Source organism: Nansenia antarctica (assembly GCF_963989245.1).
Source record: "Nansenia antarctica genome assembly, chromosome: 1".
NCBI classification, from domain to species: Eukaryota; Metazoa; Chordata; class Actinopteri; order Argentiniformes; family Microstomatidae; genus Nansenia; species Nansenia antarctica.
In genome coordinates this window covers 1,434,905-1,456,386 of record NC_137674.1, presented here as the reverse complement: position 1 = coordinate 1,456,386, position 21,482 = coordinate 1,434,905, and the positions used below count along the sequence as shown (strand labels likewise).

The window sequence follows — 21,482 nt, the reverse complement described above, 5'->3', positions numbered from 1 at the left end:
CACAACAAGGACGGTATTCAAGCACTCAGGCTATGCCACAACGCCTGGTGTCCGTTCGCAGACTTTGTTTGAGAAAGCTGATAAAGTAGCATGTTATCTATTTAAAATGTGACAAAGTCAAACAAAACGTAAGTAATGTTGTGGATTGTAAGTGGTAGACGACCTGCATGTGGCTGCCACTGAATAATAACGCGCCCGTTGATACTTTGCGCCTCGTGCCAGATAGTGCTACCAATGTGTTAACGTTGAGAATCGATGATGACATCTTATCAATCCCCATCCCTGGTAAAAGCTGGAGCTTCAAAGGTCGAGACACGAGCTAAAATGGTTGTTAGAAGGGAGGCAACAAAACTGCCCACACTGCACTCACTGTGTGATACCTCCCGCAATGCAGAAAACCTGGACAGAATCATGAAATCCAAACAGAATTAGGCAAGTGTGTACGTTGTGCACCAACTGCAGAGCTGGCTTTAAGTCAGCCAGTTAGGGGCTGTTAAAGATATTTGAATGAACTTCATCACTTATTTAAAGGATCAATAGTCCTTTAGACTTTAGACTTTGACAGGGTATGCAGTCTTTGTTGATAGATGTTGTTGTTGTTGTTGTTGTGGTTAGAAGATGTTAGATGTTGTTGTTGTATAGTGAGAAGACAGACTGATTTAGTAGCCTAAATGCAGCTTTTATCTTATGTTCGCCTGGGGTAAAAGGCCCTGCTAACATGTTTTCTTTCTTTTATTTTTTATGATGTCGTATTTGATGTAATGTTTTCTTCTTTTTTTGTAATCAATTATTTATTGCAAAACAGTACACGTGAAAAACTCACATTATTACACCAAACAAAATAAGTGTCTGTCCTGATTTATTTATTTATTATTATCTTACCCCCCCCCCCCACTATAAACACATGAGTAACCCCCCCCCCCCATGGGGATAAGATGTAATGTTTTCTTGAGTGTAAAGTGTGATGTTGTTATTTCCTGTAGTTCTGTTTTAAATTGTTTATAACATCTGAGGCCATATTTACCTGCCCAGGGACTGCTGATGCAATTCTGCTACCCAGCTAACTCAGGGAGAATCAATGACTGTCCATTGTCGCTTTTAAATAAACAAATAAATACAAATGTACAAGGTTCAACATTATCTGCAAATGTTTTTTTTATAGGGCATTTTTTGCAGGTCTGCTGCATCTCCACCTCTTTCTATCGTCTTCCCCACGCAGCACCAACACATTGACTGATGCGCCTGGTTAATGTTACTGACTGTGCTTCATCCGCGTGCGTCCCTCTCAGGTACTAGGCAAGGACCACCCTGACGTGGCCAAGCAGCTGAACAACCTGGCCCTGCTGTGCCAGAACCAGGGCAAGTACGAGGAGGTGGAGTACTACTACTGCCGCGCCCTGGAGATCTACGAGTGTCGGCTCGGCCCCGACGATCCCAACGTGGCCAAGACTAAGAACAACCTGGTGAGGGAGGGAGGGAGGGAGGGGGGGAGGGAGGGAGGGGGGGAGGGGGGTGGGGAGGGAGGGAGGGAGGGAGGGAGGGAGGGAGGGAGGGGGGGAGGGAGGGAGGGGGAGGGGGGTGGCCAAGACCATGAACAACCTGGTGAGGGAGGGAGGGAGGGAGGGAGGGAGGGAGGGGGGAGGGAGGGAAGGAGGGAGGGAGGGAGGGAGGGAGGGAGGGAGGGGAGGGAGGGGGAGGGGGGTGGCCAAGACCATGAACAACCTGGTGAGGGAGGGAGGGAGGGGGAGGGAGGGAGGGAGGGAGGGAGGGAGGGAGGGGGGTGGCCAAGACCATGAACAACCTGGTGAGGAAGGGAGGGAGGGAGAGGGAGGGAGGGAGGGGGAGGGGGGTGGCCAAGACCATGAACAACCTGGTGAGGCCTGCTGGCACACTAGCTCACTCTGGGGGAGGGACGTAGCGTTAGCCTCATAGCATAATTGCTTCACTTGTGGTCAGCCGAGCCATCTTTGTATGTAGTGTCAAAAATGCCAAATGTCAAAAAGATGACTTGGGCAGGAATGTAACAAGCAGGCTGATGTCATAGGCAATACTGCACAGTGAATCAGCAGTGTTAGGAGAGTAGAGTTAGGCAGATATCTCAATTTGGCCATAATATGACTCAGGCAATTATGCTATGAGGCTAACGATGTGTGACAGCAGCTGGTGAAACCGATAACAAGTCGCCAGCCGACGGACCGTTAAGACTTTTATTCTGAAAAATGTAAATACATTTCAGCCTACACTAACTAAGGTAGCAGTGGGGATTACTCACCCAATCCATTGCGTTGCAATGTTTTGGCTTGACTAGCGTGTCACTGATTTTCAACAACGCTGAAATGTATTTACGTTTTTCAGAATAAAAGTCTGAACTGAAAAGTTGGTTGTCGTCGACTTGTTCCCGGTTTCACCAGCTGCTGTCACATATTTAGTTTCAAACTGTGTGTGTGTGTTTCCAAAACATAATTGTCGGTGTGTTAAATGAGTCACATACAGTAATGCTAGGCTAGTGAGACCAGTCTGGTCTGAGAGTCAGTTTTGATGTGCACAACCACTCCCACACACCCGTGGGTGGAACAGTAAGACCGTGCGTGTTTTGGCCGGTACGGTACTTTGTGTTTGACGTGCTTTGTTCCTGAAGAAGTGGCTTGTAAGCGCTCGCTGTGGACGTGTCGATGTTTCGCCTCATTCAGGGCAGATTGTTGTGTTTGAGTGTGTGTATAGAGCTTCACCTTGACGCCTCAGACTGCTGAGTTCTCCTCCTTACACACCGTAGTTTATTAAATACAAAAGCCTATTCAATAGAAATCTCCCTTTTTTATTTGTTCAACTTGTCAAGTTTATGAACATTCCAGAGTCCTTTTTAATGACTCAATATTCCATTAGAGCTTTAGTAAAGGTTCTGAATTCAATGTGATCGGTATTCAGAGAACAGATTGTTTAGAGCAAGGTTTTTTCTCCATTTCCTGGAACGCTCGTCTGAGGCAGCGCGATTGACGCTGGCAATGCAGCTCTTTATAGTTAACTGAATGTCTCTTTTCACAAGTGGGAAATGCTTGATGGTTTCATTGAGCCTGTAGAAGCATGCCGTGTACAAGGACACTGGTTCTGCCTCCTCTGCCAGCTCCCATAGCTCTGCCGCCCACTCGTATACTGTATGATATCGTCTGCCTTGTGACTGAGGGACTGTGTACTGTTGTTAACACTAAGCCTCACCGTAGACTGTATGAACGCTCCATTTGTCATCTGGGGGGGCAGGCTGAGGTAAAAATAATAATTGTGATTAATATAAAATAAAACCACTATAATGTGATTTAATATGGTCGTTCAGTCAGAATCTAGATTTCTCATAAGGCTATTAGTTGATGAAGGTGACGTTGACCTCTACACTTAAATTAAACATGAAAAGGGGGCATGCCCCTAATTATGACACATTTTATTATTCAATATTTTTTTTAAGACACGCTACAGCGACATTGTGGACAATTTACCCACACATTAACCGTTAGAAATGCCTTTGGCAAGTATTATTGGTTTCTGTAGCCTATAAACAAATGCTTAACCAGGCTGTAGCCTACAGTAAATCCATGCACTCATTATTGGAAAGCTGATCACCGATTATATACAATGACATTACCTTATCTAATCACAGACAAATGAAGCTAAATCCACTGGATGTTCATCATAATAATAATAATAATAATAATAATACATTAGACTTATATAGCGCTTCTAGACACTCAAAGACACTTTACAAACTGAAAAGATAGAGTAGTAATAATAAAAAGAAACAAAAGCAAAATAGAAGAAAGTATAGGGGCCTAATTAAGGTAGTGCTGGGGACACATGGGAAGGAGAGGGGGAGAGGGCTAACTGGTGAAGGCAAGCTTGAAGAGGTGGGTTTTGAGGGCCTGTTTAAATGTTGGGAGGGTGTTGGCCTGTCTGATGTGGTTGGGGATCGGTTATACAGTGGATCTGTCTGGAAATCAGTCTCCATAACGTTGCAACCCAGAGGAAGGCACAGAGGTAGCATGTGATTGTTCATGAGCCTATAATATGTGCAGGGGAAATATGTGGATTGAGTAATAGCCTCCATTTGATACAACCTTGATACCAGCAGGGTATCCACAGTGTCTTGAAAAGTATTAAAAGTTGATAAATCAATTTTGGGAAAATCAAGACCCTTAAGTATTAAAGTCTTTTCACGATTTTATGAGGTCTTGAATTTTGTAGGTATTTTTCTGAATTAGACTCTGTCCAAAGAGTTTGAGTCCTAAAAACTTTTAATAAATGTTTGTGAATGTATTAGAATTTTATTAAAAAACAAAGATGAACCGGAAATTCTGTTGTATCATAGTGGTCTAGTCTATTGCAAACTAAGTTAAAGGTCTCACTGATGTAAACGGTTACAGCTCGAAGTGGCGGTGCGGTCTGGAAAATATTGACACAGTCTTTAAAAAGTCTTAGAAAGGTATTGAAATTAACCTCAAGATTCCTGTATATACCCTGACATGTTTCTCTGTTCTCCTCTCCAGGCATCTTGCTTTCTCAAGCAGGGGAAATACAAGGAGGCTGAGATTCTGTACAAAGAGATTCTGACCCGAGCCCACGAGAAAGAATTTGGATCTGTTGATGGTAAGTCTTGATGTTGGTCTGCACGACAATTAAGAAGGGAGGTATATCGTATGATTCCATCACAGAACCTCCATTACAGATCAGGACAGCCAAGCAGTCTAAGGCGCTGGGTTCAGGTTGCAGTCTCTGGAGGCGTCGGTTTGAATCCAACCTTTTTTCCCCCTCAGTAATATAAAATACAGTGGACCCACTGCTTACATGTTACTACCGTAAATATGAACTATGGTGGACATACACAGTACAAACACGGTTTGTCCGAGCATAAAGTAAAACAAAACTAGGATTCCTCTAACCACTTTGTCATGCATTTCTTTATTCCAACACCTCACATGTTTTTTGTTTGATCTCCCCTCAAAAATACAAGTACGGTAAACACTAGTATTTTTAACTTGTGATTAATGATGCTTAATCACAGCCTATTATTGTGAGAACTTGATTGAACATGTTAATGGATTGACAGCACTAATATATATTATATCCATCTATCTCTTGTTTCATATCAGTGAGAGAGGCCACTGATGGACACAGGGTTAACAAGTGGACAGTGTTCTAATCTAGACAGAGTTTCATTGGTCCAGACCAGGCTCTCTCATTGGTCCAGACCAGGCTCCACCACTCAGAGGAAGGAAGGGTCGTGACTCTCAGAGGATTTCTGAACAAACAATCTGAATAAAAGACTTCTTTCCTCAATTAAGAGATTAACTATTCTTGCTGTTATTGCGTCAGGGTGAGCTCAGCTATTTAATGGTCTGCCTTTAGGGATTAAATTACCTAGTGTTGCATTAGTTTAAACATAAATAAATAAATACTTTGCTGAAACTGCTGTGAAGCTGTTTTGCTGAGCAAAACTAAAAAGGTTTGGTGGGTGATTTTAATAAAGATAATGTCAGTTAAACTATTTAGTATTAAGTCCTATTATATAATGCTCTGAGCAAGAGGAGAGTGTAGCCCTTTCCAGACCCCACCTCTGGGTCGATCATCACAGTTTAGAGTGTAGCCCTTTCCAGACCCCACCTCTGGGTCGATCATCACAGAGGAGAGTGTAGCCCTTTCCAGACCCCACCTCTGGGTCGATCATCACAGTTTAGAGTGTAGCCCTTTCCAGACCCCGCCTCTGGGTCGATCATCAGTGTAGCCCTTTCCAGACCCCACCTCTGGGTCGATCATCAAAGCCCTTTCCAGACCCCGCCTCTGGGTCGATCATCAAAGCCCTTTCCAGACCCCGCCTCTGGGTCGATCATCAAAGCCCTTTCCAGACCCCGCCTCTGGGTCGATCATCAAAGCCCTTTCCAGACCCCGCCTCTGGGTCGATCATCACAGTTTAAAGCCCTTTCCAGACCCCGCCTCTGGGTCGATCATCACAGTTTAAAGCCCTTTCCAGACCCCGCCTCTGGGTCGATCATCACAGTTATATAAAGCCCTTTCCAGACCCCACCTCTGGGTCGATCATCACAGTTATATAAAGCCCTTTCCAGACCCCACCTCTGGGTCGATCATCACAGTTATATAAAGCCCTTTCCAGACCCCACCTCTGGGTCGATCATCACAGTTTATATAAAGCCCTTTCCAGACCCCACCTCTGGGTCGATCATCACAGTTATATAAAGCCCTTTCCAGACCCCGCCTCTGGGTCGATCATCACAGTTTTAGGATCAAAACAACTCTGATGCCCTTGAGCAGTGATTAGCAGTTATGTGTGTTTTAGTTGTTTTGTGGTCTTCGGTGGTCAGTAACACGGGAGGAGGAGGGGCTACAGGAGGGGGAGGAGCTACAGGAGGAGGAGGGGCTACAGGAGGAGGAGGGGCTACAGGAGGGGGAGGGGCTACAGGAGGGGGAGGGGCTAGAGGAGGAGGGTCTTCGGTGGTCAGTAACACGGAATCAGGCTTAAAAGCTATAGTTTTTGGGGGTTTTTAAGTATTTTTTTCTGAGTGGGGCAGTCCCACGCATATTTGTTTATTTTATTTTATTTATTGGACAGATACAGTGAAGACAGACAGGAAAGTAAGGAGACGAAGGGAGAGAGAGGGCATGTCAGAAGGGCATGGGGCCGGATTCGAACCCGTGCCGACATGAGCATATGTGTACACTGTAGACCGCGGTGCTAGACCACTGGACCACCCCAGGCCATGCTTAAAAGCTATTGTGACATCATATGTTGCATAACTGTGTAACAGACATAACTGTAAGCCAAGGCAAGTTTATTTGTATAGCACATTTCATACAACAGCGGCAGTTCAAAGTGCTTTACATACAGTACAGGCCAAAAGTTTACATACATTATTAAAAAATACAGCAAGACTGTAGGCAAACAACTGCACATCCACAATGTCCTGTTAAGCCTCTCAACTCTCCAGTCCTTGCTCTCATGGGCTGTCTCAAATAGGCCTAATGTAAAATTAAATAAAGCAAGGTTGGAAAGGCAAGCCTAATGATGTTCTTGTTTAATATTTTATAATCTATAAAGAATAATTTATGAAGAGATATTAGCTTTTGTGTTTTATATGCACGGTCATCACACTGAGAGGCTTTGTCAAATGCATATTTTATGAATTACCATTAATGAGTGCATGTTTAATGAATTAATTTGGGGAGCTTGGTGTCGACCATGTAACCGCAGGGTTCCCAGTTTGATTCCGGCCCTATCCTGCATGTCACCCCTTCTCTAACTTGGGGAAATGTATTAAAACATTTAAATACAAAAATATCTCATGTACAAGTATTCAGGCCCTTTAGTATGACACTCAAACATTTGCTCAAATACAAAAATGTCTTCAAGTCACTCAACAAGTTGATTTGAATCCGTCTGAGTGCAAGGATAATAGTTCATGTGATTTCTGAACGAATAGTTTGTTTTGTTTTTATAGTCTCTGGTTTGCATAGGAGTCAATTACACACTGTGTGGATTAGGATGTCACTACCAACTCAGAACATTTCATAATTATCTGTTGACCAAAGAAACACATTTCCAGCCACTTTCTTTGCTGTATCACTTGAATTAATTGATGCAAACACAATTATGGTTATGAGAAATTATTTTCCACTAAGGAATATGTATATCCTACCTTCTCTTCTCTATCTGGCTATACTACTACTACTACTACTACTACTACTACTACTACTACTACTACTACTACTACTACTACTACTACTACTACTACTACTACTACTACTACTACTACTACTACTACTACTACTACTACTACTACTACTACTACTACTACTACTACTACTACTACTACTACTACTACTACTACTACTACTACTACTACTACTACTACTACTACTACTACTACTACTACTACTACTACTACTACTACTACTACTACTACTACTACTACTACTACTACTACTACTACTACTACTACTACTACTACTACTACTACTACTACTACTACTACTACTACTACTACTACTACTACTACTACTACTACTACTACTACTACTACTACTACTACTACTACTACTACTACTACTACTACTACTACTACTACTACTACTACTACTACTACTACTACTACTACTACTACTACTACTACTACTACTACTACTACTACTACTACTACTACTACTACTACTACTACTACTACTACTACTACTACTACTACTACTACTACTACTACTACTACTACTACTACTACTACTACTACTACTACTACTACTACTACTACTACTACTACTACTACTACTACTACTACTACTACTACTACTACTACTACTACTACTACTACTACTACTACTACTACTACTACTACTACTACTACTACTACTACTACTACTACTACTACTACTACTACTACTACTACTACTACTACTACTACTACTACTACTACTACTACTACTACTACTACTACTACTACTACTACTACTACTACTACTACTACTACTACTACTACTACTACTACTACTACTACTACTACTACTACTACTACTACTACTACTACTACTACTACTACTACTACTACTACTACTACTACTACTACTACTACTACCTGACCATGTTATATGTATCCTCACTTTCTTTCAACCTCTCAGCCAACATTCCTTTTTCCTATTCCCAGTCACTACTCATTTTATATCTCCCCCCTTTTTCATCTATACATCCCCTCTTTCATCTATTTGCCTGTATGCTACCCTCTGACCATCTTCTATTGGGCCATACTACACTCTACCTCTCTTTCAACTACCCAGCAACTCTATCTATCATCCTAAACTTTTTACACTACCGAAATAAGACTTTTCAATACCATAAACTTTCTTCTGGAACCTATTTTTCTATATGCCCAGGGTTTCTCAAAAGTTCAAGTTTGATCCTATTGAAGAATGATAATCTAGACTTAATGAATAAGTGCTCCAGTCCCCCCCCACCCCCACCCCTGTAGTGTTGTGACAGTGCTCCAGTCCCCCCCACCCCCACCCCTGTAGTGTTGTGACAGTGCTCCCGTCCCCCCCCACCCCCACCCCTGTAGTGTTGTGACAGTGCTCCAGTCCCCCCCCACCCCCACCCCTGTAGTGTTGTGACAGTGCTCCAGTCCCCCCCCACCCCCACCCCTGTAGTGTTGTGACAGTGCTCCAGTCCCCCCCACCCCCACCCCTGTAGTGTTGGGACAGTGTTCACCCCTGTAGTGTTGGGACAGTGTTTCACCCCTGTAGTGTTGTGCTCCAGTCCCCCCCACCCCCACCCCTGTAGTGTTGTGACAGTGCTCCAGTCCCCCCCACCCCCACCCCTGTAGTGTTGTGACAGTGCTCCAGTCCCCCCCACCCCCACCCCTGTAGTGTTGTGACAGTGCTCCAGTCCCCCCCACCCCCCACCCCTGTAGTGTTGTGACAGTGCTCCAGTCCCCCCCCACCCCCACCCCTGTAGTGTTGTGACAGTGCTCCAGTCCCCCCCACCCCCCACCCCTGTAGTGTTGTGACAGTGTGCTCCAGTCCCCCCCACCCCCACCCCTGTAGTGTTGTGACAGTGCTCCAGTCCCCCCCACCCCCACCCCTGTAGTGTTGTGACAGTGTTGAACACTTCTCCTCTCTCTCTATTTACAGCTGAGAACAAGCCTATCTGGATGCACGCAGAAGAGAGGGAGGAGAGCAAGGTAGGGTGTGTGTGTGTGTGTGTGTGTGTGTGTGTGGGGGTGTGTGTGTGTGTGTGTGTGTGTGTGTGTGTGCGTGTTGTGTGCGTGTGCGTGTGTGGGCGTGCATGTGTGTGTGTGTGTATGTGTGTTTCTAAAGTATACATTCATGGATGGAAACCAGTGTCAAGGTTATGTATGATCATGTTGGGTGAGTGCGTGTCATGTATGCTTAAGGTCATGTTAGTTGTAGTTGTAGTAGAGCTCTGTAATAACTGTCGACCGCAGGAATGTAGTAGTTCTAGTCTGACGTCCCTCACCACTCCTCCTCTCATCCCCTCTTCTCTCTCTGACGTCCCTCACCACTCCTCCTCTCATCCCCTCTTCTCTCTCTGACGTCCCTCACCACTCCTCCTCTCATCCCCTCTTCTCTCTCTGACGTCCCTCACCACTCCTCCTCTCATCCCCTCTTCTCTCTCTGACGTCCCTCACCACTCCTCCTCTCATCCCCTCTTCTCTCTCTGACGTCCCTCACCACTCCTCCTCTCATCCCCTCTTCTCTCTCTGACGTCCCTCACCACTCCTCCTCTCATCCCCTCTTCTCTCTCTGACGTCCCTCACCACTCCTCCTCTCATCCCCTCTTCTCTCTCTGACGTCCCTCACCACTCCTCCTCTCATCCCCTCTTCTCTCTCTGACGTCCCTCACCACTCCTCCTCTCATCCCCTCTTCTCTCTCTCCCTGACGTACTTAAAGGGCAAGCATAGAGACAACACCCCGTATGGCGAGTACGGAGGCTGGTACAAGGCCTGCAAAGTCAACAGGTGAAGCTCACACAGTCACACACACATACACACACACATACACACACACACACATACACAGACACACACACACACACACACACACACACACACACACACACACACACACACATATACACACACACAGGACTGCTTATGTAACTGTTATTCAGAATGCCTGATCTGCCAGATCTGAGATAAAGATTTGTAAATAATGGATAGTGCTTTTAGAAGATATGTATCAAGTTCTCCCGCGATAACAATAATGCTGTGCATTTAAGAGGCCATCTCAAGGACAATGTTTGACTTCTTGTGTCAGTATGAGTGGTGACGACTGATAGCGGTTGAACACAGATGCAGTACCTGCAATCTCACACACCATATCAGGAAGAGCAGCGCTTGAATACAGTTGCAGTAATAACACTTTTATCGAGGCTATATCTTTTTATTCATTCTCTTATTATGTTGTTAAATGTCTGTCTATTTATTTTCTATATATGTATATATTCTTTTTCTATTTTTCTTTTTTCTTACTATCCTTCTTTTTCTGTATTTTTTAATACTTATATGTAAAGCACTTTGAATTGCCCCTGTTGTATGAAATGTGCTATACACACAAAGACCACTAGTTGGCGGTATACAAATAACCCTGCCTTGCCTGTGTGTCCCCAGCCCCACGGTGAACACCACGCTGAGGAACCTGGGAGCTCTGTACCGCCGGCAGGGCAAGCTGGAGGCAGCTGAGACCCTGGAGGAGTGTGCCATGAGGTCCCGCAAGCAGGTCAGGACCCTGGAGACGCACACACACACACACACACACACACACACAACATCACATCACACACGCATATGCATACATACTCACAGACACACACACACATCACATCACATTCTCACACACACACGCATTTGCACACACGCATATGCACACACACACACATATGCTCACACACACGCAGACACTCACTCACACACACACACACACACACACACACACACACACACACACACACATGCTCACACACACGCAGACACTCACTCACACACACACACACACACACACATATGCTCACACACACGCAGACACTCACTCACACACACACACACACACACACACACACACACACACGCTCGACCTGAGTCAGAGTGAGATGTTGTAACTACTTAGAATACCATAGGCGATATAAGCATATCATTATGGAGTAAGCAGCTTTCACTTTCTTTTTTTTATCATAATGATCCCTTAAACATGTCAATCAAAGTGTTAACCAGAATGGTTTTGTTAGAGGACTGGCCTTCAATGTTAGGGCTCTGAAACTGATGTTACTTTTGTCTCTTTCTGCCTTGTTTTGGATCCAGAGCAACACAGTAAGTGGTTTGTTTCTAACGGCTAGTCTTACCAGAACCTCCACCTCTCCCCTCTGACATCACTCCTAGTCTTACCAGAACCTCCACCTCTCCCCTCTAACATCACTCCTCCCATTTCACTGACGTTTCTTTGTGTCCTTGTTTCTGTGAGGCTCCGTCGTAGCCTCTCATAGCATCATAACTCCACACCCCCTCACTTTAGGTTACTAAAATGCACGTAGCTATTGACTTTTCTATAGGCTTCTGATAACTAAAAAAATTGTCTGTGTGCCTGGTGCGTACGTGCGTCCCTGTGTGTCCCGTGTGTGTGTGTGTGTGTGTGTGTGTGTGTGTGTGTGTGCGTGCCTTTGTGTGTGTGTGTGTGTGTGTGTGTGTGTGTGTGTGTGTGTGCGCCTGCCTTCGTGTGTGTGTGTGCGTGTGTGTGTGTGTGTGTGTGCCTGTGTGTGTGTGCGCACTCTCTCTCTCTCTGTCTCTCTCTCTCAGGGCATAGACCCCATCCATCAGACACGCGTGGTGGAGATCCTAAAGGACGGCGAGGGGGAGAGGCGAAGGAGCCGGGACAGTCTGTCCAGCGTCAAGTACGAGAGCGGCTCGGAGACGGGGGAGGAAGTGAGTATGGGCGTAGAGTGGAACGGGGTGAGTACAAATCCACTTCGGTGATTCAGAAACCCAAATACCCATTGGCCTTACCGCAGGACAGAGCACAGTCATACATACATACATACATTCATACCGCTGAGCTGCTGGGCTGGTACAGAACTGTTCCTCCGTGGCCATGACCTTCGACCCTGCCCACCGCGTCCTCTGTAGCCCGGGGAAGGACTAGTGGGTCAAGGGGATCCTGTCATGGGGGCGCGTAGCTGGCGTAGCTGGCGTAGCTGGCGTAGCGGGTTAAGCGTCGACCACGTAACCGCAGGGTTCCCGGATCGATGTCCTGCATGTCATCCCTCCTCTCTCTCTCACCCATCCCTCCTGTCTACATCTATACTGTATCTGTCAATAAAAGGAAAAATAGGAGTGGGACTGCCCCACTCAGAAAAGAAATAACTAACTAATAAAAAGCAAAAAATAAAAAGGCTGTCCTGTCGTGGTCGTGGCGCTGCGTATCGAGCTCTTTTGCGGGTGTCTGCACTAGGGCTGCGACGATAAGTCAATGTAATGAAGTTATTATGTAAATTCATTGATTTGCATATTCATCCCTGCCGCATAGGGAGGAGACAAACCCTGTTGTCTGTGCTGAGGAGGGTTCGTCTGTAAAAACTCTGACCCAGAGCCTCTGACGTGTGGGAATACTTTTGTAAAGAAGCCCGAATATGATTCTTTGTTCACTGTTCGAAGCCCAAACACTACAACTGCAACGCACACGACACTTGACAGGAAGCACGATGACACAGCGCTGTGTTGAGGCTAGCTGTAGTTTTAATAATGGCAAGATTGCTGTGACATTGAAGTTTCTGCATTCAGTGTCTGTCCCTGAATGATGAAGTACCCCACACTTGAATGCATTTGGAAAAAGTACATCAATATCATTGCGTAAATTAATTGTTTAGACCGATTGATTAATCAATAAAATGATGAACACATTAGTCGATCTGTACCAGTCCACCAGCTTGCTGTATGAGTGCCCTGCCCTGCCTAAGTGTCAACTGGAAAGCCTTCTCTGAAAGCACACAGCTGATTGAGTGTCCTGGCATCCTCTGTTGTATAACCTCTGTTCAGTTAGTGTGTGTTTGTGTTTGGTGCTTGCAAAGTCACATTATTACTTTCCTGTTTTTTAATGTCGTATCTTTCATTTTTTTTTTTTTTTGCTTTTAAACAAAAGAGAAAACAATGGCACAGGCTCACTTTGGGGCATCGTGGGAATTTTCCCAAATTCCTGTCAACACCGTTATTTATTTGCGACCCAAACCCATTGAGTCGTTAAAAGCCCGTTAGTGAAATGTCTCTCAGCTGTTTGTCTTATTGGGCATCTGGACATTTAATGCTGGGGTGAGGCTTACTCCCCTCTCCTCTTCTGGCCCTAGGGGAACGAGAGATTTAGTTACCACAGTACACTTAATGGGGACTTACAATGGAGGCCAAACATCTTTTACCGCCTTCCCCTCAAAAGGCTGTGCCTTCTGCCAGATCGGCATTGTAAATAAGAATCTGTTCTTAATTGTCTTACCTGGTTAAATAAAGGTTAAATGAAATCAAAATCTGCTGTTGTCCGATAAGAAAAGGTTTGCTCCAGCACACAGTATCGCTATATTGTCAGCGTCTTTGAGCCTCAGAAAAAAGCTATATAAATATAATTAATTATTATCACTGGTAGAGATCCCCCCATCTGAGTCTGTGCCTCTTCTCTCACTAGTGCACTCACCCCCCCACCCTTTCACTACACCTCCTCACTCCCAACACGCATGTGCTGCCAGCGACAGCCTGTGGGGGGCGCTCCTCTTAACACGCTCAGTTAAGACCCAACACCACCACGGTCAATGTGTTCAGTCGTGTTGAGATGCACTACTACATTACCCATTAACCTGTTAATGGCTGGTTCATCTCTACCCTGCGATGTTTTGGTGTAATTGACGGTTAGCATGTATGCACATTTATATTCAAGCCCCACTGGCCTACTGAACTAAAGCCTGCAGGAAAAGGTTTCAGATCTACTGAGCACTTTTTTCCTGTAAGCAGCCATGATTTGTTAAAACACCTCACTTATCTATGCAGAATGGTTAGGATTAGATTACAGCTGATTCGTTTCCAATGGTAATGCTCAAATAGTTCATCATTAGTCAACAGAACGGAGTGGATTGTTGGCTCGTGCTTGCCTTTATGATCTTGGTGATGGCCGCGGAACATCTTATGACCTCAAACTTAAAAGTCTGTTCAGATTGATAAACTGTGCAGATATCCTAGTTAAGCACCACCTATACTTATAAATGGCTTGTAATTTAGAAACAGTATTCCTAATCATCACAGTGATTATTATAAACAATAAGTTACAATATCTATCCATCCATCCATGTATCATTCACCAATGGCAGTATTATATTATATCACTGTAGCCAAGGTATTCCCTCCATGCCGTACATAACCCTGTAGACCGTGGATGTTTATGCTGCCATAAAATGCAGAGATGGTCATCTCCCTTTTGTGTGTTAACTGGGCCTCTATGGCAATACCAGTCACATACATGTGTTTGTCCATCGTTCCACCATTGAGCCAGCAATCAATCTTTACCACAGTTCCCAGCACAGGTCCTGTCTTGGGACTACAAGCTGATGAAATGTTTTTGTTCGCTGGTGCTGTTAAACTCTTCTGTGGTGAACACATCTGAGCTGGACAGATTAGAGGCTTCCGTGGGGCCAAACACATGTAGATATACAGTCATCAGCTTTATTCGTTTCAGAGAACTGCAGGTGTCTGACCGAGGTCAGCGTTGTGTTGGCTGTAGGGGTCCTTCACTAGCCCCCCATAGTTCCTTCCCTCTAGCTCGCTGTGTTTGACCAGCGACAGACAGACGTAGCGGTGAACTCTGTAGCATGCTTGACGTTGTACTGTGGCCGTATCGTGGTTTTGTCGGAGTCTGTGCGCCTGCTTAAAATGCACGATTTAAATGTCTCCCTGTGATGGAGGCTAGGTGGCTTCTGCATTGTTTGATAGTTTGCATGCCCTGTCCTCCTCCTCCTCCTCCTGCCTTTCAACTACCCTCCTTCCTATCTGTGTCAATAACTCTAATCTACGTTTGTTGATGACCTTTCTTCTTGCCATGGCAACCAATCAGCCTGTAAATCAGATTTCCCTTTTTTTCATCCAGTGGATTGTACTCTTCCCTTCTCCTGTTCTCCAGACAGTTTGGACCAAAGCTTGCAGGGTTGGGGTGGGTTAGTGACTGTCAGAAAACAATATCAGACTAGATTAGCCTACTGTCGCTAATGTAGCGGAGGAGGGAGGGGGTGGCGGGGGGGGGGGGTGTATAATCCTGGCTGCTATCACTCCGATACTGCAACACATTCTTTAATCTCATCATTATTTGACGCTTGCTGCATCACTGCAGTATACCTTTGGAAAACAAGGGAGGAAAGGGGAAGGTGGTTAATATTCAGGTAGTTGTCCACCTCCTCTCTCTCTCTCTCTCTGTCTGGTCTGTGACTGTGCCACATTGCTGATGCTGCTTGCAGATGTTCTCTGTCTGCAGTGCGCAGTCACTGGCTGGGCGCCGTGTGCCAAGTTCACCCCTGCCCAGCCGCCCAGACAGGAAACTGCTGAGTCATAGTGACGGTACTCACAGCACCGCTTCGCCAGTAAAAGAAAGATGCAGCATCATTGAAAAAAAAGTGTCCGCAATTCATCAATTGTGCATCGTACACTAGCAAATTATTTAAAATCACAGCTCTCTACAGACCTCTCTGCAGTGTAGTCTTGCCTTGAGGATAGATAAATACGTTTTATAGGTCAGTCTGGACCGGAGGTAGGGTTTATTTAGATGGCCGTCCCCAGAACGTTTAATCATATGGTTGTGTCTGTCTTTTTGTCTGTTTTCTCTCTCTCTCTTTTTTTCATTAGGCCTAAGCCATCAAGATTATTCCTCCATCCTCCTTCTCTCCTTCCCCCCAACAAAATAGCAAAAGGATGTGTGTTGCCCCCCTCCCGGCCTTCTCTCACCTCCTCACCAAATGAAACGCTCCTCCTCTACCATTCCTGGTGCCCTGGGCGAGATGCTCCTGTTGTCGCCTCTGTCTCCCCTGTGTTGACAACTGTTGGGATGTTTGGTCTGCTCTCCTCTGCTCTCCTTTACTAACCCCTGTCTCACTCCTCCTCTCACAATTGTTTTCCTCCTCTCTCTCTCTCTCTCTCTCTCTCTCTCTCTCTCTCTCTCTCTCTCTCTCTCTCTCTCTCTCTCTCTCTCTCTCCACATTTCCATAACACAATGTCATGTACCACCACACTCCCCCCCCCCCCCCCATGAAAATCTTTCACACTCTCTCTCTCTTTTTCTCTTACACTCGTCTGTATTTCAACTGTTTGTATGCAACCTGCGACCTGCCGCTGCCCCCCGTCCCCCGTCCCCCCGCCTCCAGTCTGCTCTGCAGTTAGATTTTTTGTTTTGCTTCTCTTTAAGTCTTTTCACGCTTCATATTCAAAACTTGGCTGCCCTGTTTTCTTTTAGCCATAGTATTTTCTTAGTGAAGAGGACACTTTCTTTTATTTTGCTACCTTTTATTAAGTTCATTTCGTCATTTGAAATGTATCCAAACAGCCTGAGATCAAAGACCCTGAGCAGTTGGAAAGAGGTACTGCGGTAAAAGGCTTATGACTTTGTTACATAACTGGGATTTTATGATTATATTATAATTATATAATAACTCCAATTAACTTTTGAGTTGATAGGGGTCGGGGACATGTTGTTGATTCAAACACTATTGTCCTCTTTTTATATTTTTTGCTATTCAGTTTTTATTTTGTATTGTTTTGACTTTGTTTACACAATATTTTCTTATGCTTGCTGTGTATTAACGGCTGGACGAGGCGGCACTGTGGTCATAACTGTCACAGCCACCGCTCCTTGGTCTTTAGCCACTCAGACCCCCCCAGCCTGCTCAGCCTAGGAGTCAGAAAGCTCTCAGCTCTGCTTCAGATCATTTCAGCTCTGTGGCACAAAAGCAAAACGGTCATCTTCACCTTTTACTCCTTTTGAAACAACAGCTCACAATTACCTTTGAGCTTGACTTCTTGTGACCACACTGCTTTGCTTTCCCCCCTTTGTTCACTAGTGTTCAGATAGCCTCTGTTTACCTTGCACAGGATGTGTTTGAAGTAAAGACGTAATGTGCCAGATTATTAAATGATTAAAAGGCTAGCACAACAAGAACTCCCACCCATGTACTGGAACACCCAGCATACATAGCTGTTCATTTTCTGTGAGATTATGGCTTTGGTCCGCGTCCTAGCCCAGAATATTGCCTTTGAATGATGTGTTGGTATTGAGAAAGTAGACGCCGTAGTTTCGCAGTCAGACCTACTGTATGTCTGAGTAGTATTATTAGTGTGTATTTGTGTGTGTTTTAATGGCTCCAGGCTACATATTCTGACACCCAAGCTTAATGAAGTGTGTTGCCTTTCCTCACCACAGTTCGTTGCAGCTGAACTTTGATTAGGCTTTGGTTTTTGGACGCTAAACCCCACAGTGAATGTAATTTAATTTCAATAACTATGCTGAAGTGCTGAAGTGTAATTTAATAAGTACTGATGAATCTTAAGGGCTCTGCACACAGCGTGCGATTTCTGTTGCGCGTCAACATTCCATTTTGAAGTTTGAATGGAAGTCTATGAGAACATCGCATTTCAACACACACGGCCCCGATTTTAATCGCACGGCGAAAATTCGATTCCATTCATTTTGAATGGGACAAAGCACACGGCGTGCGAGTTTTGTCGCACTGTCAAATTTGTGCTTTTTCCCATTCAAAATGAATGGAATCGAATGTTCGCCGTGCGATTAAAATCGGGGCCGTGTGTGTTGAAATGCGATGTTCTCATAGACTTCCATTCAAACTTCAAAATGGAATGTTGACGCGCAACAGAAATCGCACGCTGTGTGCAGAGCCCTTTAGGCTTTTGGAGATGTGACTTGCATTGATTTGCCATTCCTTACTATAAGAAAGCATAGCCGACTTCAAAGAGTGCAACACATCAAACATTCAAATAAAAAGAGAGGAAAACAGCATTGTCCTCATCAAGTAATTCAGACAATTTATTGTTGTTAGTGGAATGTTGATTATTTATTGAACTGTCTGTTATTGATATAAATGGCAAGCATTATAAGCACTATCTTAGAACGTAGGACTGCATATATTTACCATTCTGCATTGTGATGATTGTTGCATCGACACCTGTTGAGATTCTCAAATAAAGTTTTTCATTTGTGAAGTTTGTCATTTCTCTTCACCGCCGCTCCAGATAAGGGGGGGGAAATGTGCATGTTATGAATATTTATCCATTTATCCATTTATCCATGTTGTGGAGGACTAAAAAAAAAACTATCTGTAAAATATGTAGATGTATTCTACTGCAATGCCACACTAACATCGCCTCGCCTCCTAAGGAACCTTGTGCCCCCTTCTGGATCGTTTGTGTTACTGCAGTCTGTATGCTGAATGCTAATGCTGAACCGTCCTGGTGTCAGAGGAAGCTATGTATCTAATGTCAACTTACTTATTTGACCGTTGCGGTTGTATCCCTGCAGTAGTAAAGGATTCGGCCTCACAGCCTCTGCAGGAAGTGCAATAAGATTGTTCAGACAGCAGGACAGAGGGGACCGCCAGTGTAGGACAGACACAGAACATGAGGAAAGTGGTGCATGGATGGATGGATGGGTAGTTAATGTTAATTGGGCCTCATCAAGTCACTGCTACCGATCCTCCTATCTAGTCTATTCTAATTAATAATTCCATATAGGTTACCATATAAGGTATTGTTGACTACCTACATACAAGGAACACTTGTGAGAATGGGTTAGGGTTAGGTGATTAGCTCTGAGTGAACGGGACTGTCAGTCTGAGGGTCACACAGAGCAGAGATATAACTAACACCTCCTAGGCCTAATGGTCTTATGTAATGGCTTATCACTAGAACAGCCATGGGTGGGGTCTTTTGACCTAGTGAGTAAAAAATAATGTTTACCTTTGCACTCGATCACATTTCAGGACCCTCCTTTCATGACGTTTCCTAGATATGTGCGTTCTACCATCCAGTATCCTTACATTTTCAAAATCACATCAGGATGAGCCAGTATAAAGCTATTTTGCAGTTTTTCTGTGTGGGAGACAGGCTAATTTACAAGAGGTGCCATCTAGTGGTCTTTGTGTGTAAGTAGCAGCTTCCCATTGTAAAGACTGGTGACTATTTGACCCCCGAGGCGGCGCTAAGAGGAAGTGAAATAGGCACGGCTGTCCTAGTGTTATTCAGTCACTGTGATCAGAAGAAAGGAATAACACAGCCAAATCCCGTTACAATTTAGAAAGACGAAGTTGTCTAAATGAGACGTGCTGCATTGAATATAATACAGTACATGTCTGAAAATGTTTGGATAGTTGAGGTTCATTGTGGAGACTGAGGTTGGATGACAGTGTGGAGACCTGAGTGAAACTGACACCACACAGTCTAAATGTAATAGAATCCCTCTGGGGGACAGCGCCATGGAACCAGTCAGACACAATCTGATTTTCAGCCGTGAGGTGGACTCTAAATGTTGGGCATCCCACATGTACCCAAACGTCTGTCCTATCAACGCAAACACACTCTTTATCCACATTTATCACCTGATATGGAACCTATTAAAACACAACAACAACTGGAAAAAATCAAACACTTCTCTTCATCAAATACAATTTCATTTAGTCCTTTGTGGGTGTGGCTGAGTCACATGGGTGTCTTTGACTGTGGATTGGATGTGGTGTATGGTGTGGATATGTGTGGTGTGGATGTGTCTGGTGTGGATATGTCTGGTGTGGATGTGTGTGCAGGGTTGTTGACCGCGTGTGTGTCTGCAGGATGGCAGCGGGGCGCTCCAGCGCAGCGGGTCCTTGGGGAAGCTGAGAGACGTCCTGCGCAGGAGCAGCGAGCTGCTGGTCAAGAAGCTGCAGGGCAACGGACCTCCGGAACCACGCAGCACCAAGTAAGAACAGCACCAGCGCCGACTGAAGTCTGATCAAGAACTACAAAGCCTCCACAGCCTCTACAAGCCTCTGGGGTTCTGTGTCAGATGTTTACTCTGAGAAATACAATGTGCTAGTAAAAGACTTGATGAGTTTCGCCTTCTTGTGTTTTCCAACAGCATGAAGAGAGCTGCTTCCCTGAACTACTTGAACAAGACCAGCGATGACTCCTTCCGGGTGAGACCTCTAGTCTCAATGGCTCAGTCTGGGCAGGGGGATGATGTCAAAGAACGACGGCAGCACTTGGCGACAAGGGGATTGTTACCTCTCAGCATATAATGATAATACTTTCTCTCTCTCCCTCTCCTTTTCTCTCTCTCTCTCCTGTCCTCTCTCTCTCCTGTCCTCTCTCTCCTGTCCTCTCTCTCTCCTGTCCTCTCTCTCTCCTGTCCTCTCTCTCTCCTGTCCTCTCTCTCCTGTCCTCTCTCTCCTGTCCTCTCTCTCCCCTGTCCTCTCTCTCTCCTGTCCTCTCTCTCTCCTGTCCTCTCTCTCTCCTGTCCTCTCTCTCCTGTCCTCTCTCTCCTGTCCTCTCTCTCTCCTGTCCTCTCTCTCTCCTGTCCTCTCTCCTGTCCTCTCTCTCCTGTCCTCTCTCTCCTGTTCTCTCTCTCCTGTCCTCTCTCTCTCTCCTGTCCTCTCTCTCTCTCCTGTCCTCTCTCTCTCCTCTCCTCTCTCCCTCCTGTCCTCTCTCCCTCCTGTCCTCTCTCTCTCCTGTCCTCTCTCTCTCCTGTCCTCTCTCTCTCCTGTCCTCTCTCTCCTGTCCTCTCTCTCTCCTGTCCTCTCTCTCCTGTCCTCTCTCTCTCTCCTGTCCTCTCTCTCCTGTCCTCTCTCTCCTCTCCTCTCTCTCTCTTGTCCTCTCTCTCTCCTGTCCTCTCTCTCTCCTGTCCTCTCTCTCCTGTCCTCTCTCTCCTGTCCTCT

At 45.2% G+C, this 21,482-nt stretch overlaps 1 protein-coding gene across 4 annotated transcripts in view; it reads left to right on the top strand.

The window, feature by feature from the left end:
- klc1b (kinesin light chain 1b) overlaps positions 1–21,482 on the top strand; it is a 42,933-nt gene that overhangs the window by 19,073 nt on the left and 2,378 nt on the right. For 2 of the 4 annotated variants that reach the window (XM_080524434.1, XM_080524433.1), the window contains exons 8-15: positions 1,290–1,463; positions 4,533–4,632; positions 9,670–9,719; positions 10,451–10,518; positions 11,170–11,278; positions 12,349–12,501; positions 20,403–20,527; positions 20,687–20,744. In XM_080524434.1, the coding sequence (XP_080380560.1) occupies positions 1,290–1,463; positions 4,533–4,632; positions 9,670–9,719; positions 10,451–10,518; positions 11,170–11,278; positions 12,349–12,501; positions 20,403–20,527; positions 20,687–20,744 (837 nt within the window). Of the gene's footprint in view, positions 1–1,289; positions 1,464–4,532; positions 4,633–9,669; positions 9,720–10,450; positions 10,519–11,169; positions 11,279–12,348; positions 12,502–16,416; positions 18,781–20,402; positions 20,528–20,686; positions 20,745–21,482 lie in introns of those variants that run through there. The other 2 variants (XM_080524435.1, XM_080524436.1) reach the window with 2 other exon arrangements.